Raw genomic sequence first — 18,196 nt, 5'->3', positions numbered from 1 at the left:
AGCTGTAAATCACAGATATGGAAATGGAAAAGTTTTCTTAGAAAGAATCCTATTCACATTTATTACCCTGATTTTTAAAACCTGATCCAAAGAAATATCGCAACACCCGCACAGAATCTGCTCCAATCCTAACACTTTACAATTAGTTTGGGCATCACTGCATGGGAAGGAAACATTTTTGAAGATTGTCCGCACTCTTTCTCATTTTCCTATCCTTTCAAGTGAAAAACTGTCTTTATATTTTCTTCGTATAACTGCTCTCAAGCCTCTAGCATCTGAATATGAACAACTCTGTTGTACCCATCCTTAGGCAAAAAGAGGTCGAAACCATACACAACTCCACAACAGACTGGGTGGTACCAGTAAATGAGTCACTAGCTAGTGATATGGCCAATTAATTATTAAATTAGAACTGAGCTTCTTGTTTCAAACTCAAGTTGTAGTCTATTGGATAGTATTTATTTCAGATCAAACAAAACATGGTTTCAACTTCTAGGCAATCCTCATCAAAATGAAACCTTGCACTGACAGCAAAGAGGATGAGGGGGTGTAGCTGGTGTTTGTGATTCTGTTTTTTCCTTGATCATTACTTAGAGGAGATGCCTTTTTGCCATCTTTTTGTCATCCTAGTGGTGATTTTCTGCTTGGCACCAGACAGACAATGACAGTGTCTCTGAAATTGGTAGTTGGGAAAGCAGAAAGCTAGGAAAGGGTTAATTCTGTAAGCAAAACAGCACAGTCAAAACTAAGTTTATGAATAATTTATTTTGCCCAAAACTTTGTTTTCTGGTGCCAAAAACAAAAATTGCACAGCCAGACCTAAGACTGCATTCAGGATAAATTCAATCTATACACGTAGCGAATCTCCATGTACCTTGACTTCAAAGCCACGCTGGAGCAAGCTGGAAAAGAAGTGGCACTTCATGGACTGAAGTGATTCTGAGGACGTGCACTAGCTGATGTTTTGTGCTAAAATTTTTGAGGCCTTCCCAATAAATTACTTGTGAGAGGAAGAGGAGAAAAAAGGGTAAAAATCCATCATGGTATCCCTGACTTAACTGCAAACTACTCACTTTGGAAGACAGAGTATCAGTTTGAAAAGATAGGTTTTTTTCATATTCCATTTAATAATAGGCTGCATTTCTCCAATACTACCTTTCTGTCATTCTGACACTTGATTTACAAAAGCAGAAATGAACCAGAAAGAATCTCACAGCTTTGCACAGAGTAATTCAGCAGCCTCATACGGAACTGAGAATGGGAGGCAGGGCCTTTCATCTGCAGTTCCGCATTTTAATAGGAGACAGTGCTTCTTCTTTCACTACCTCTTTTGTATGTTAACAAATATCTTCCCAGTGTAGACAAAGTAGTCTCTTAGTCCAGAAGTGACACTTAGTGCAGTTTAAATGCAGTAAGTCTGAATTCCTGCTGTTACCAAAGGAATGCTCTGTGTGGCAACAAGAAGCTGTCTTCTCAGCAAGGCACCATTGTCCAGTGGCCATCCGTCTCTTGACATAACACCTTTTCTTCTTCATTTTCATGCATAGTTGTGATAGATCTCGCCCCCAACCTTTTGTTATGATGTTTTTTCCACATCTTTCAGATAGAAAGATTGATAATATTGATAATATTCTATCTTGTGTGAATGCTGGGATACAGTGCTTGGAGACCTCAGAGTCACAACTGTGTCATTTAAACATTGAACTGTAAATGAAGAGAAGGACAGGCTTACTGCACATTAAGAATTTGCATCACATTAAGAATTTGCAGTCCACGCTTCTACTCTTTAAGTTTTTTTCCCAGGGCAGAAGAGCTGTGGTGCAGGCTCCAGTTATAGCATTTCAATGGGCAATAGTCCAGATCTGCTCGAGTTGGAAAGAGCTTGTACAGAGGTGGTTCTCAGGAAAGGGTTCTACCTCTTGCCATACTTCCTCAAAGCAGAGTGACATAGAAGATTCTTTGTGCAACTAAGCAATTATTTTAAGCTCTGCTTTTTTGTGCTGAAATTGCTTTCAAATTGAAAGGACTCAAAACCTTCCTACTTTTCTGTTTACGTTAAAGAGAACTGCAGAAACAACACATGAAAAATAAAAATAACGCAGCAATTAAAGAGAGTCTCAAAAATGATTGTTCCAAAGTCGCACAAGTCATGTATGAAATGAATGAAAAGAAAAAGCAACAGGTTTTGGATCTTGACGGACTTACCAATGCAGTCACCCGCATTGAAGAGGAAATTGCACAACTGCACAAGAAGTACAAGAGAGCCACTGAGGAACAAACTGAGAGGTACGCGTGTAAGTGTGATGCAATAAAGTGGGTCATTTTGAAATTCATGAATTGATACTTTTCAATTTCGGAGCAAGTCTAACCAAGAACACTAAGGGCACCTTCACTCCGGTGCCCCGCAAGCAGCCTGCCCCACTGCAATGCCAGTACTGCTGTGTGTCATGGACGTGTGTGTTGGTTCTCCACTGCTGGAGCCATTCATTCTTCAGAACTCTTACAGAACAGCACTGTACCTTGTCTGCTGAATGCCTTGAGAGCTTGTAGCCTCTACTCTCTGTTTGCGCTTTGTGCAATACTCTCATGTGGAAGTGCAGAGAAAAGCTCTCTGATTGCATTTCTCCATTTTCCAAATCAATGCTGTAGGAGGCAAAAAAAAGCTTGTAGCAATGGTATGAAGCACCAAAGCAATCTTGGTAACTGTGTTGTCCAATTTTCAGCTTGTAATTCTTTTGTCCTCTTTTAAAATTGCTATAACAATATTAAAATAGCATCTGTGAAATCTTGCTATATTTCCCAGATTATTGCTGTCATTTTTAAAATCTGCCTTTTATGTTCTTGAATGGAATACACTGAATACCAACCAAAATTTTTAAAAATCTACCTTTTCACTTGGGACTCATTGCAGCGGCCTTCTGCTTAGAAGTCGAGAAGAAGAAATATGTATTTTATATGAAAAAATAAATGCACAAGAGTTTTTGTGTAGAAAAGGAGATATTGAGATGCAAGCTATGGATGAAAAGATCAGTTTTCTGAAGATGAAGGTGGCTGAGAAAGAGAGACAGATCAAATTCTGGCTCAAAGCACTCCCAATGAAGAGAGTCCTGGACGCAGAGTTGGTCGTACTTCAGATACAGGTTAGTGGGAAAGAAATCTTTCCCCCTCCTTTTGTTTCTCTAATTCTGTATTTAAAAACAATTATCATATACAATATAAGTCTGCATGTACAAGGCTTATTAAAATAGACAGTTCACTAATACATCTGTCCAGGAAAGCGCTGATGTATATTTTAACTTGAAATATGTGAGTTTCTAGCTTGCATGTAACTGACTCCATTTGCCATGCACATACCCAACGCTCCATCCCAGCCAGCCCTCCCAGGGTCGTAAATGTCAAGATGACTAAGCTGGAGAATGGCAGTCATGGGGAAAGTATGGGAACAGAGATAAAAATTGTTAAAGCTGTACTGATGGGTAGGTGGAGGGCTGGGAAATATACTCAGCTCTTCACATTTCTAAAATAACAGCCCAATTCAATCTTGACCCTGAGCCTACTCTGGAAACTCTGCTGCCCACAGTGATGCCACATACATTTCCTTCTACACAAAAACAGTATAAGTTTTAGTTCTAGTTACAACATGACATTAAACAATTAACAAACTCTGGTTTTCGTCATTGTTCTAGGCATTCTTTCCTTGCTTTCTGAAATGGCCCATTTACTTTTGACCTTATCTCCAGATGGTAATTTTTTCCACACATACTCTGTTAGCATCTACACAAAATTATGGTGTACCATTGCTATCTGTAATTGCATCGATGGAGCTGTGCCTCGCTGTTAAATAGTGCTTGCACTGTTCTCTTATTTCTGGTCTTTTAAAGAGATTGTATGCTCTGCTAATAAAATACAGTTTTGTGCGATACCTTATGCAAATCATGCCTCAAAGATCTTCACAGTACAATTACAGACTTAAACGATGAATAAAAAGAGCATAAAAAGAGATGGCAGACTGGAGAAAATAAGAGATGCTTCCAGATAAGACTTAGAATGAGACTGAGAGACACAAATGCAGTAACAAAGTGCAGACGATTTCTGTGTTGAGTTTTCTGTTCTACATTCCTGAAACTTTCTCCTTTGTGATGATGGTCTGTGTTAAGAGCAAACCCACAGCTGAAGGGAGGCTGCTGTTACAGGCTTTTGAAATCTTCTTGCAGGAAGTAAAGAAGAATGAAAACAGTGTTGTGATATGTTCTCTATGCGTGTTCCCAAGTCAGGGATTTTTAACAAACAATGGCAAATAATCAGTTGTCACCTTTTCAGATGTAACTAGATACTGTGGTTATGGAACATTACGTGGTTCAAGCTGGCTGCCAGCCAAGCCATCTCCCTGTGCTGTCGGCTATTCTAGCATTGATACTCATCCTTCTGCTGGTAATTACCATTATGATCACTGAGAAACAGTTTTAAATCATTTGGCTTTATCACCTTGATTTAAATAAAAGTCATAAACCCTACACTAAATTCTGGCATCGGTCAGATCATTAACTCCTGTCCTGATTACAGATCTGGCCCCGTGTTGACATCCAACAGCATCACTTGGTTACAGTGTGCAAAGTCTTTTACAGCAATGCTCATTCGCACACGACCTTGACTTGATGTGGTCAGTATAGGTCTAAATCCATCTTTCCTGTGAACCCAACCTTTGATGCCAAGCTGAAGCCTAACGAGGTGGTCACAGGCACTCCGACCTGAAGTTAGAGCCCACTGGGCAAATTATCCAAATCAATGGTAAGAGCTCTGTATTAACAAAAAGAGTTTGGCATCTTTGCCTTCGGAGGAGATCCTGACAACTCTTGGAGGTCTTTGTCCTCAGGGCACCTGCCTCTCCTCGTGGATTGCACAGGAATCTTCAAATCGTGTAGGAAAAGTGCTTCAGAAGGCATCTACGTTTGAAATACAGTTTAGACTATCTGAATCAGGCAGGACAAATCCTGTCTCTGTGCCTCTTACATTTTCTTTTTCTTCTTTTCCTACACTATCTCCTTACATCTCGGGTACTTTCCAAACTTTGTCATCTTATTCTTTTTCTGTGCTGCTTTTCTTCTCTCCTGCATTTCCCAGTCTCCCCATTACTCCAGAACTGCGTCCCCTTTTCTCACTCTAGATGTGAATTAAACTTTCTGGTACTGAATGCAGAACAATCTTCCATGCACAGATACAGTTAGAGGCAATGCTTCAAACACTGAGAAGAAAATAAGCAGGAAGGAAATATTTCTGATTTTTTTTTTTTTGAGACATCATTTGAATCTAAGCCTCCCATATTCTCACCAGATGCTTTAATCATCAGCAAATTAACTATTCTGAGATGCGTTATCTGTTTCCTTAGAGACACACTTCTAACCAGAAGGTGAATGAATGCATCATATTCAATAGACTACCGCTGCTGACTCCGTGTCTGGTGGCTGTGGTACCCACTGGGAAGTGGGGAAGCACAGATGGAGGCTGCATGGCAAGACAGGAAGAACAAAAATGTCACCTGGATCTCCTGTGTTCCACACGAGTTGCTCAATCACCAAACCCACAGATATCCCACTCTTATGCTTTCCATCTAATGCCATATACTTTCTCAAAAGAATGACAGATGTTGATAGATATTATCTCAAGCAACGCCAGATCTGCTCTAAGCAAAAGGGCTGCCAAGATGGGCTGGGTATTTTTGTTACATCCACTGTAAGGCACTAAAATCAGAAATATTTAGAAGCAGTTCCTCTATCTGACACAATAAACACCCAAGGAGATTTTAAGGTGGGCATCAAACTATACAGCTTTTACTTGTGACTGCACATCACGTTCCTGCTGACTGAAACAACCCATGAAAACTAATCTGCCTTCAGCAATGAGAAGTACCTGGCATTAATCGTTAATTAGTCCAACAAACAGACCTGCTGAGCTCACAGTGCTCCACGTGGCACCTTCATGCCTCTGAGCTAAGCTAACACACAGGGACTGATAATTGCACAGAGGCATTTGGCATCAGTTTATCCAGGTTTTAATATGGCTTCATGAAAGTCTATGGACCACAGCATCAGTTGTAGAAAACCAGGGCTAGCAGAGTGGAGAAGAGCCTTGTGGCAGGCCTGCTTGTGCCCCAGGCGGGGCTGCCTGCCATTCCTGAGGGCAGAGCGGCTCTTTCAGCCACTCCTGGTGGAAGCTCCTGTTCCCCAGGCAAGCTGTCCCAGTGCTGTCCTTAACACAGGAACGGTTTTCTTAAAACCTTAAGCGGAGCCTTTCTTGCTGCAGTGTAGGCCTAATGGCTTCTTTTCCATCCACCAGGGACACAACAAACAGATCATTCTCTTCCTCCCTGCAGCAACATTTCACATTCCTGGAATAACGTCAGCCACGTTCCTCTCCCATGCTTTTGTTGGGCTGCACAGCCCTACTCCTTTGCATCAGCCCTTAGAGCTGGTGCTGCTTCAATCCTTCTTTTCTACCTTCCTTTCTTTCTGCCTTCAAGCGCAGTGCTTAACAGCAGTGGCTGAGAGCAAAAGGTTTCATTCAGGCAGGTGGCACTTCTGCTTACACTTCCTGGTACGATGGTAGCTCTTCTTGCAACAGCACAATACGCTGATTCACGTTTGCTTTGTGACTACATTTCTTGATGTAGTCCTTACCTTACATTTTCATCAAGAACCTGTTTCCTTTGCTCAATTATGATGAGATGATATGAAACAATATTGAAGTTATGTAAAAGTCAAACAGTATGATACCTACCATTTCTCATCCACGCTCAGGTTAAATAATAGGAGGTCAGACTGTTTGGCACGACTACATTAGCTATTATTCATACTCCTTTTATTTTCCAGCTATTTACAAAGAAAGCTTCATGATTTTTTCCAGATTTATTATTCAGGAAGTGATTAATTACATCTCTATATATTACATCTATAAATAACATCTATAATCCGCAGCTCCATTTCCCCCCATTTTAAAAACCAGATGTGATATTTGCTCCTTTCCAGTGCATGAGGTACCCCCTGCTATGTTCCCTGAGGTTTCCAGAATCAGTATGAGCCCTTCCCTCTCTGAGCAGCCCTTTATCTGCTCTGTGTTCCCTCTCATCTTCTCATTCTTCAGCAGTTCCTCCTATCTACAGTCAAGCACAGCAAAGCCATTCCCTGTATCAAAAGCACTCCAAGAAAGGGCTTTTCTGGTTTTAAGACGGACCTATCACTACATTGCTTAAGCAGACACACAATATCATGGTTATCTCCAAGTGTGTTTTGCTTTCCATATTTTTGGTTTAGCTTATATTTAATTCCCATCACCTGTAAAAGTAAGCCAAGCATTTATCAGAAAACCTGGATTTCCTTTCCTGGTTGGGACAGCGTTTGTTCTGCATCAGCCCCTTGATAAAGTAACAACTCAACCCTGTAAAACGCAGCGCGGGGAGCTGTGCTAATCCCACGGAGGTACCACCGCCTCCACTGAGGTGCCTGCAGCTGCGCTGCTGCTGGAGCCCTTTGGCCCCCGATCTCCGGCAGCAGCACTGCATCCTGTTGTTTGAGCTCACCCTGTTCTTGTGTTCTTCCGCTTGTAGTTCTCAGGTACTGCTGGGCTCCATTTTCAGCTGTTTGAAATTAAAATCAACTTTTCAGTACCCCTGAAATGAGTTGCATGCGGAAGGGCGTGCATTTTATATCAAACCAGAGTTTGACAAGGAAGCTGCTCAACGCAGATATTGAGGGCTTCTACTCTGTCTGTTCTTAGACAAAGTGTAAAGGAAAGATCTGCACGAGCCTTTTTCCCAGAAAAGAGCTACTTAGAGCAAGTACTGTGCTGATGTTCCATTATCACATGCGAATACCTGTCAGTTTTCCCATTGGCAGTTGAACAGAAACCGTTCTCTTCCACTGCATAAACCCTATCCCTATAGCGACAGTGAAACATTCACGTGTTTTTGTGGTGACTCTTCCCAGAGCTGTGAGCGCCATTTCCTTGACAATGTCACCACCCCTGGCTGCAGGTTAGCACTAACAGGGAAGTCACCACACTTGTGTTCCAACAGATGCGGGTGTGACGGTGTGCTGACAGACAGACAGGTGCACATTGGACACACAGCAACCATGGCCTGCCCCATGAGTCCAGACATGAGGAAACGTTCCCAGTCATTCCTTCAGCAAGCAATGGAGAGGCACATGGAGTTCCATCTGTGTATTCTGGGAATCATAGAACGGCCTGGGTTGAAAAGGACCACAATGATCATCGAGTTTCAACCCCCCTGCTATGTGCAGGGTCACCAACCACCAGACCAGGCTGCCCAGAGCCACATCCAGCCTGGCCTTGAATGCTTCCAGGGATGGGGCATCCACAGCCTCCTTGGGCAACCTGTTCCAGTGTGTCACCACCCTCTGGGTGAAAAACTTCTTCCTAATATCCAGCCTAAACCTCTCCTGTATCAGTTTAAGACCATTCCCCCTTGTCCTATCACTATCCACCCTCGTAAACAGCCATTCCCCCTCCTGTTTATATGCTCCCTTCAAGTACTGGAAGGCCACAATGAGGCCTCCCCAGAGCCTTCCCTTCTCCAAGCTAAACAAGCCCAGTTCCCTCAACCTTTCCTTATAGGAGAGATGCTCCAGCCCTCTGATCATCTCAGTGGCCCTCCTCTGGAGCTGCTCCAAGAGCTCCACATCCTTCCTGTGCTGGGGGCCCCAGGCCTGAACACAGTACTGCAGAATCGGCACTCACAGTCCCTGCAGTGCCCCACAGCCGAGTTGCTGCAGGACACGCTCAGAACAGCAGCAGAGAAAACCTGGATGCCCCTGGGTACAAAACACACTCAGCATTTCATTGCCAGCAGTGACTGGCCTGGGCCCACCTCACAACCACCCTCGCAGGTGCAGACACCATGCACTAGGCTGGGCAGCTGAACCCCATCCAGCCTGGCCCTCAGGGCTCACTCCCTTCCCTGGGGGTTTCCACTCTCCTCTGCCCAGAGCTACATCCATCTGCACACAGATAGGCCCCGCCGCTCACTGACAGCGGTGATGGAGGGCAGCCCTCGCCCAAACCAGCCCCAGCTTCCCATCCTGACAGCATGGCCGAAGCTGACCATCTCCCCCCAGGACTGCTGCTTTTTCCTTAACTTTCCAAATGTATTTAGAAAGTAAAAAACATTTTCCAGTCCAGGCTCTTGCCAGGATAGCTGGTGGTTAAGAGAAAAACCCTGGCTGGCATGACTGCTGTACTGATACACAGGTCGCTGTGTTGCACACACAGTCAAGGGAACAAGAGCTCAAGAAATCATTAATGAGTGGAAATTTTATCTATGTCTTAGAAAAAAGCCTTCATAGAATCACAGAATGGTTTGGGTTGGAAAGGACCTCAAAGCCCACCAGTCCCAACCCCTGCCATGGGCAGGCTGCCCCCCCAGCTCAGGCTGCCCCGGGCCCGTCCAACCCGGCACCTCCAGGGATGGGGCACCCACAGCTCCTCTGGGCAGCACCTCAGCACCCTCTGAGTAAATAACTTCTTCCCAGCATCTAACCTGAATTTCCCATCTTTTCTTTTAAAACCACTCCCCTGAAAGAACCCTTCTGTGGCACAAGCTCTCACATTCACTACCAATATGACAGGACAATGCCACCTCTGGCGGTGTAGGGAAATGTTCTGAGTGTTGGACCAGCACAGACTGACACAGGCCTGCGCTGCCACAGCACCCCAGGCACTCCCAACGAGGCTGCAGTCCTGCTTCTGAGCTTGGGCAGTGCAGCATGGCCATGAGCTGTGCACCTGAACACCCTGACTGCTGAGGCACAGCACACCAGGCACACAGAGACCTTCCCTCCCTCAGCACTGCAGCAATGGGGCTTTTTGCTTCTGGTCAGAAAAGTAACCCTTGCGTGTTTTTGTTTACCAGTATTCCCAGTGCAAGGACAGGATTAAAGAGATGGAGGAAATCTTTGTGGACCCCACAAATGAGAGCAGAAAGCGAGACCTGGGAGGGAAAGACCCATCTGCACCTGAACTGCAGAAGAAGATCGAACAGGTAGCGTCAGGTCTCACTGCACAGCCCTAACACCGTGCATTGAGTTCTTTTAGAAAAAGCAAATGGTGTGCAAAATAATAAACCACTGATGTATGTGAGCCAAAGGCAGGCCCACCGTCCTCTCAACACAAAACCTGCACACGTGACATAAACCAGCAAACTCTGCAGGGATTGGCTTTTCTGCTTTGTTTCTGCTCCAAACAGAGCCCCAGGAGAGGTCAGTACCCAAAGGCACCCAGGCCAGCTGGGTCACAGCCCACCTGTACCAACCTCACCAACATTACAAAACTGGCTTTTGTGTATGTGTGACGTAGATTTAATGTTCCCATTCAATCTCTCCTTATGTTTTAAAGTCCCTTCAGTTGCACAGTACTTCGTGTTTGGTGCTCACATTTAACAGCAAGGTGTCAGGGGGAGATTACTTCAAGCAAGAGCTGAAACTTTTAATGCTGTAACTCAAAGAACCAGAAATTTAAAAACAAAACAAAAAAATCACTAGGAAAAAAAAAAATCATGGCTTTCACTCAAATCATGGCAAAGCAGTAGTAATGCTGGTGTAATTTGGGAAAACTGCCGGTGAAAAACATTGCTGCTTAATTACATTAGCTCTGAAGGTGTCTCCAAGCAGCCACAGGAACACCTTCCGTTGCACTTTCCCCCAGCATTTACCTGTGCTGTGCATATATTCCTCCCACTGCAGCTGGAGGTGGAGCTGGTACAGAAGGAGGAGAAGCTGCTGGAGACAGACATCATCTACCAACACATTGCCCGGCTCACAGACAGGATCCGTGCCACAGCAGAGAATGGGAAGCAGGGCACACTGCTGCTAGCAACAAGGGTAAGGAGGGCATGCTCTGCCCACTGGCCCATAGGAAACCAAATTCTATCTGGGCAGTAGGTGAGATGACCTGCTTGCAAATTACTAAACTAGCAGCTGGAATTAGTGACAGGCAAACTGTACGTTAATCTTAAGAAATGACAGACATTTAGTAATCACAGTAATATAGGCACAGCAAGAGCATTAGGAATGGACTTTCTTTTTGAAAGAAAATTGCAGCATCAATTGGTCTCTCACCAAAACATGCACTAAGTTATTTCTCAGGTCCAGTGCTTCCAGACATGAGACCCAAAGAAGGAAGGGGAGCTCTGCAGTTGGCCTGTACTTTCATCAAGCAAGCTAATCCAGACATTAAACAAAAACTGCAAAAAATGGAAGGAGAGGAGGCCTGATCCTTAAGTAAATTACTTGAGGCTACTTGGAAAGTGTATAATAACAGAGAGAAAACTGAGAAAGCAAAAGAAAGAAGGACAGAGACAGGAAGTCAGTGGCATTGGCCAAAGAACAACAAACACAGTAGCAGCCAAAAACAGAAATCTTCCCACCTCCACCTCCTTGATGGAAAAAGCTTCAAATAGATCCAAACCCAGAGAGAGAGAGAGAGAGAGAGAGAGAGAGAGAAAAAACAAACACCACAGTGATGTAATTAATGTACAACAAGGCCAGGGCTGACTTGCTTTTCTTTGTTATTAACTCTGGCACTCAGGCTTAAAATCAGAACACATCCCTGGAGGAAATCTTTCATTTTCTACAGAAAGAAATAACATGGCTGCCATTTGCCTGTGTGAGATTACAGCCACTGGCTAATAAATTAGTGTACCAATGGCACTGTGCCAGAAGTTACGTGCTCTGACTCCCCCAATTCTCTATTAGTTACTTCAAAAGCAGCATTTGAGCTCTTTTATGCTTTTTTTTAGTGTATATATATAATCTTGATTTTTAAACTTCTCTCCAGTCAGAATCAGATTCCCACCCCGTTCCCTTTCTGTCCATCTCCCTGCTAAGGATAACTCAACACCTCACAAAACAGCCGTGTCCACGTTATCACTGAACTGCCCTGTGAGGACTGGACTTAACACACTTGTTAATAATGCAGTAATTGTGCACAGCCTCAATCAGAATCCAGGCTTAATACCTTCCTTGGAGGTAAATGGAAGTCTTGTGAGTCATCTGTAAGGGGCAGGATAGCATTACAAAGTTGATATTTTCTAACCTTGCATTGGAGTAAATGTGACTTTTTAATACTGCCTGCTGGCAGGGTTCCAAGTATACCCAGGAAACAGACACTGTTTCCTTACTTTCAAGAAAAGAGTTGTTTTTTGAAACACAGTTGATTTCACCAACCTTACTTACACTTACCTGAGCACCACATCCAGTAAGTGCCTGCAGATGTAGTTGTTACTAAATATCCAAAATGTACTTGGTTTCTGATTGCAGATAAATGAACTACAGAAGAAGATAAAAGACAGGACCCAGAAGATGATGGCTCTTGTTGCAGAGTTGTCCATGAAGCAAGCACTTGCCATTAAACTCCAGCAGGAAATGAGAGACAGAGAAGAGTTTTTGATGATTGTTTCATCAAGGATAGATCAAGGCCTTCCTCCTCCTAAAGAGACAGAGATTGAATGGTTGAAGGTTTTACGCAATGAGAAGATGCACAAAGAAGCAGCAGAGGCCAGAGCTAGAGTAAGTTTTTTTGCTCTGTGTTACACTTTGTCTCCTCCTTTTTTTTTACTGCTCTAGCTTGTCCTTCTGAAAGAGCAGCACTAACTCACTGCACAGCTGCTCACTGACAACCATGGGGCTCCAGGAGGTGGTGGAGATGATGGGACAGACAGTGGCAACTACAAAACCAGCACACTGTGGGTTTCTGGAGTTACAAACTGCAGTATGGCACACTGCTCAGATAGAACAGGTCATCAAACCTTAAGTAGAGGATATGTTACATTCAAACTACTTTAATAATCAAAGGTAGATCTTGCTTTATGTGAAAGTAGATCTTGCTTTATGTGACAGTGTTCTGAGTTAACTGCTAAGATAGTCAAATACAACTGAGATGTGTATAATTGAGGGAACACCTGCAGGTAGGAAACTGACTTTGTTATATGATTCCTTCTCCAAAGAAATCTGAAATGAACACAAAGCTGGGAGAGGAACACATAGTACATACATTTAAAGAGCCTGATGGCACAAGGAACTGCTGCAGTTAAACTGGTTTAGAATAAGAAACCTTTGTCATTGACTCTTTTCATATTATGACCCAGTTTCCTTTCAGTACAGTGACAGTATTCAAGAATAGCTGCAGTCAGCATAAATAAAAACTGGGCTTTGAAGCATCATAACTTATCTTGTTCCTGAGATGGTCTGTGCACACTTATTGCGATTACTACAAGTTCATCTAATTTTCTTTCTCAACAACAACAACAACAAAACATTACAGGCTCAAACTATACAGTATTTAAAAGGACAAACTCATACCTACATGGTCAATAAATCACACTTTCCTTTCAATGAACAGTTGAATACCCATCTTTGTTTTCTGGTTTCTTGATTTGCTAAGAATTAGACTATTGTTATTTCCTCACTGGGCATCCTCTACTTTGGCTCAGAAGAGTACTGACTGCAGTCTTCAAACACGTAGGCACTATGTGCTCATAATGCATTTCTTTTACAGCAGGCTGCAGAAGAGGAACAAGCTGCAGTGCCTGGCCATGTCCTCACAACAGCTGAACCACGGCCAACTGCTTATGTCCCAGATGATGCATACAGCCTGCCAGTGCCACGGCCCTATGGTGCTTTGGCTCCTTTCAAGCCAAGCGAACCTGGTTCAAATATAAGACATTTCAGAAAACCAATTATAAAGCCAATTGAAATCTGAGAAGACAGCATATGAAGGAAGAGAAGCCCTTACCAGTTGCTGAGTATCACAAGTCAACAGCATTTAGACTACACAAAATGCCTATTAGAGTATAGCCAAATTCCCCACAGTAAACAAAGTAGTACTTAATGCCAGAAGCACAGCTAAATACTCAGTGATACAAGTTCCTCCTTTCTGACTAGGTGGAGCCTGGAATGCCAAATGCACTGCAGTATTTTAAAATGAGTGATCATCATACTACGCTTCTGTTTTCTCAGGTGAAGTTTTATTGCATCTATTTTATATCACATTTCATTAAAAAGAATAAGATAGAAGATGTTCTCTGGTTATTAATAGCACATGAATGATGCCTCCACATGTCACACAAATACACCATCACAGCTTTCCACAGTCTGAGGCTGAAAAACTTATTGAACTGAGAAAAATTATGTCACTGTTCAAAATATGAAAAAGTGCACACCAAAAACCAAACCCACTTCAGTTATTCATAAATAATAGTTGAAAATGAGGAGAAAACAACCTCCAGCAGTTCTTCCTGAAGCTGAGTTTTGAACCGTAATACTAAAAGTTGGAAGGAAAGAATTAAGTAAAACTCATTCCATGCTGCCATGAAGGTACATTTCCAAAGAATTTTCTTCTTGTCCTGCGCTGCATTCAATATATTATAGGTATCTTAAAAAAAAAAAACAAACATAACATAAAATCCTTCTCCCATAAAATTTAAGGAGACTATATTTTGTGCTAATTACATAGCTGAATATATTAGAATCCCACTCCAAAGGCAAAAGTACCGTAAGACAATACATGACCACCACAAGGAATGAGTATCATAATTGGTGCATTATGTACAAAGACTGACTTCTCATTTGTTATTCTTACCTATTTTACATCATCACATCAAGAAATGCTTTTATTAGTCTAAATGAGTAAATAATGGCCAATTTCTCATTACTGTACAGCTGGACTATACTTACCAGCACTGTCTGTCTCATTAAAACTGTTGAGAGTAATATCATTTCTCACAGCATGTTTTGATACCCGCTAGTTCCACTGATTTGACCACTGCAGACCTGAAACCCCAGACGTGTTGGAAACCCAGGTCTGTGTCAGATGCATTTCTCTACAGTTTACCTAGAGGTCAGTAATTTCAGCCTTAGTGCACTGGACAACTGCTATTTTGAGTAGCTGATGTCAGTAATGGTGGCTACTCAAAACTGCAGATTGATTAGCAAACAACATGACATTTAAGTTTAAAAAAAAATCAGAGTTGGCTGCATACTTCCATATGAGTGATTTTGAGTACCACAGTTTACATGCAGTTGAAGAAAGAAGTTTCAGGAATATCTGAGGCCCAAGAGCATCATCGTGTGTTTCAGTGCTGCTTCCTCCACAAACCTGACATTAATGTGATCTTGTTTTTCATACAGATGCACACCTAAAAAAACACCATTAGAAAATCAGTATTTGCAAAGCTAAGTGTTGTTGTACACTAAGTCCTGCAGTCTAACTAAATGTCCTGATCCACAATACCAGAACATAAGGTATTAGATGGAACTGTGTTTTCATCTAAACGAAATGCCTACAGCTTTCAGTGCAATTGTCTGATGCTCACCCATGGCATACACTTTCCTGTTAGTGGCATATAAAGTAAATTACGCTCCATATGGAGGAAAGCTAGACTATCTCTGGAGGCTACTAGGAATTTCCATTATAATTCTACATTGGAGAGTCAAATAAGACTTAAGCATGGCAGCTATGTTTGTGCTAGTACGTTCTCATATGCACCTGTATGGTTTAACTTTTACCTCTCCCAGATGGGCTGATATCCATACAAGGAGAATCCTGTATAGCACTCAGGTCCTTATCACACCTTTACTTCATTTATTAGTAAAAGTATAGCCAACTGCACTAAGCAGTGTAATGCTTCCTTAGTGCATTTTGCTTTTTTAGTGGAATTCAAAATCTTTGGGTGCATCGGTTTCACTGCACAAAGCAAGGACCATGACTAATTTGAATTTCATTTCACAAAATGGAACAGCTTTGAAATGCACCCCCTATCAGAGCATTCTTCTCTGAGATGGAAGATCTGACTTTATCTACCTCTACTTATTGGACAAAAGGCAGTGCTTTAGCTACCATACTGTATAAGTAATGTACAAGCCCTTCTCCCCATTTAAACACAGAATAACAGCTACCACCACTCTGTATGCCAGTTTAGCAACTGCATTCAACACAGAGGATTCTGAATGAGAGTATACGCAGTGAGGAAGCATTCTGATGATTTCTATCAACAAGAAGTCTAAACCTACATGTTCGGACATCACTAGAGTTTTATAGCAGTGTGTGAACATAAAAGGGTAGCAATTACCAGTCTTCCAAAGTACAGAATTAAAATTACCTTGACTCTCTATCTCTGCCAGCACATTAGTCAGGTAGTTAAGAGGCAAAAATTCTACACAGACTGGGTGTCTCTCAGGGACAGGCCTGCTACACTGTAAGTAAAAACATTTCAGATTAGTTTGCATGGTACCATGTTTCAGTGTTGCCTTCAGTGTGTTATGGCAGACAGCAAGGTCAGGAATCTCAACAATGTCTTACCTGCCTATTCCCCAGCTTCTCAAGCAAAAGTTTCACATACTTCCGTGCACGGAAATTAGCATTTACTGGATGATCCCAGAACTGACGGGCCTTTAAACCAAGAGCCTAGTAAGTAAAATCCCAAAAAGATCAGTAACAAAACAGAATAGTGGAAATATAGTGGGAAAAATAGGAGGGGAAGAAAAAAAATTGAAATCTAGGACTACTTTGCCAGTAACTAAGAGATTATCATAAACCCCCAGAACATGGGGAATGATCAAATCCTTTGTACTCAGTGCCCACTGAGCTACTCACGAAGTTTCAATCAATCAGTCTGTCCTATTAAATCTGTCCCACTCTGCATGTGTACTGAAATATCAACTGAGGCTTAAAATGACTATTTATCTTTTACTGTGATTGTGGTTTAGAATCATTCCTGTCCCAAAGAATAGCAAAGATGCCCCATTTGTCAGTGCTGTATTCAGAACAGGCTCAGTGGCAGAAAGCTTACAAAAACAGAATGCCAACAAGGAGAGATACTGCGAACAGAATTCACATCCTATTATTTAGGGCACTGTCTGGGAAATGGCAAAATTGATTCACATTCCTGAAGGCAAGAAATTCAAATAGAATTGCTCCAAAGCTTCCAATCCTAATCAGTAAGAAAGCAAATACAAAAACATTGTGAAATTCGTTTTTCCTGCTATTCTCCCAGTCTTGATCCTTTTTCCTCTCACTTCCAATTGTAATGAAATACAGACTATTGAAAGAGTTCATTTAGGAAATGCTGAAGAGTTTCAGTGTTGCTGAAATACTTGCTTCTGAAGTCATCTAGTGAATGTAACCTGAACTCAAAATAGTCCAAGTCACCCCAAAGTGTCCTTTTAAGCAAACAAACTATTCTCTGCATTTTTTCCCAAAGCTGTAAATAGACACAATAAGGCACTGAGCCTGTGTGTAACTAGCAGTACATTCCCCCTAAAGCACAAGTCAGAGCATTTGGAATGGTGTTCCCCACCCACCAGGCCTGGGGCTGACAGCTCAGAGTCCCCACAATGACCTCAGCTCACCAACCCCTGCCCAAAACAAGATACAGAGGACAAACAACACTTTGTGAAGTCCTCCTTCCCTACCCCTTCTCAAAACTGCTGCCAAATAAAGAAGCCCTTGTCAGAGGAAAACTGAAGCAGCACTTCTGGCCATTTGAACTACACATAACAGTCCATAATGAACAACAATAAGCAATTTATATTCAGAAAAGCCTGTTCTACAGCAAGGCACTCCCAGAGGGGGATCCCTGGTTTTCTTCCACTCACAGATGTTGTGCTTCCTCTGTAGTACTGATAAGGGAAAAGAAAGAGGCAATCTCCCATTGATGTAACTTTCAAAGGAGCATAAACAGCATCTGCCCAAACACCTTACCAAAGGGTGAGGCCAAGATCTTGTAATTCAATCACCACAGGGCTCTGGTTTGATCAGATTTTACACCTTCTACTATACCAGCTTTTGAATTTATTTGATAAAATGAACAAACTGAATGCACGAGGAGGTCTTTCTTGTTTGTGACATTTGTGGATACTAAAAAATACAAACAAAAAATATCCAGAAACTCTCTCTACACCCTGTAAAACTCTTTACTACTTTATGCGTGTGAGTATTCAGAACAGCATCAGTCTTGTCTGTTTGATTCCTGCAAGGTACCGGACACACTGAAAACACTACGGACAAACCTAACATTTAAGTTACCAAGGTACCCTAAAGGTTATGAACAGCAGATGGAGAAGCTTTGGATGTTCAGGCTTTTTCTGTGTCCTATGTGAGCCACAGCTAAGTTTTCTGTTGACTGGATCCT

At 42.4% G+C, this 18,196-nt stretch overlaps 2 protein-coding genes across 20 annotated transcripts in view; one reads left to right on the top strand and one right to left on the bottom strand.

The window, feature by feature from the left end:
• CCDC146 (coiled-coil domain containing 146) overlaps positions 1-14,081 on the top strand; it is a 72,881-nt gene extending 58,800 nt beyond the window's left edge. For 9 of the 10 annotated variants that reach the window (XM_015275764.4, XM_015275761.4, XM_015275762.4 and 6 more), the window contains 6 exons: positions 2,062-2,286; positions 2,912-3,140; positions 9,923-10,051; positions 10,752-10,889; positions 12,327-12,575; positions 13,564-14,081. In XM_015275764.4, the coding sequence (XP_015131250.2) occupies positions 2,062-2,286; positions 2,912-3,140; positions 9,923-10,051; positions 10,752-10,889; positions 12,327-12,575; positions 13,564-13,767 (1,174 nt within the window). In that variant the 3' untranslated portion in view covers positions 13,768-14,081. The remainder of the gene's footprint in view (positions 1-2,061; positions 2,287-2,911; positions 3,141-9,922; positions 10,052-10,751; positions 10,890-12,326; positions 12,576-13,563) is intronic. The other variant, XM_040665642.2, reaches the window with a different exon arrangement.
• The window catches only part of GSAP (gamma-secretase activating protein), a 61,642-nt gene continuing 43,478 nt past the window's right edge, over positions 33-18,196 (bottom strand). For 3 of the 10 annotated variants that reach the window (XM_415969.8, XM_004934738.5, XM_040665734.2), the window contains 3 exons: positions 16,366-16,470; positions 16,166-16,259; positions 14,014-15,202 (listed from right to left, as the gene is read on the bottom strand). In XM_415969.8, coding sequence (XP_415969.5) covers positions 15,102-15,202; positions 16,166-16,259; positions 16,366-16,470 — 300 coding nt within the window. In that variant the 3' untranslated portion in view covers positions 14,014-15,101. Of the gene's footprint in view, positions 12,496-14,013; positions 15,203-16,165; positions 16,260-16,365; positions 16,471-18,196 lie in introns of those variants that run through there. The other 7 variants (XR_005847413.2, XR_005847415.2, XR_005847411.2 and 4 more) reach the window with 6 other exon arrangements.

The sequence above is a fragment of the Gallus gallus genome, chromosome 1 (assembly GCF_016699485.2).
Source record: "Gallus gallus isolate bGalGal1 chromosome 1, bGalGal1.mat.broiler.GRCg7b, whole genome shotgun sequence".
NCBI classification, from domain to species: Eukaryota; Metazoa; Chordata; class Aves; order Galliformes; family Phasianidae; genus Gallus; species Gallus gallus.
Note: the sequence above shows the minus strand (reverse complement) of the source record. Positions and strands in the feature narration are given on the sequence as shown.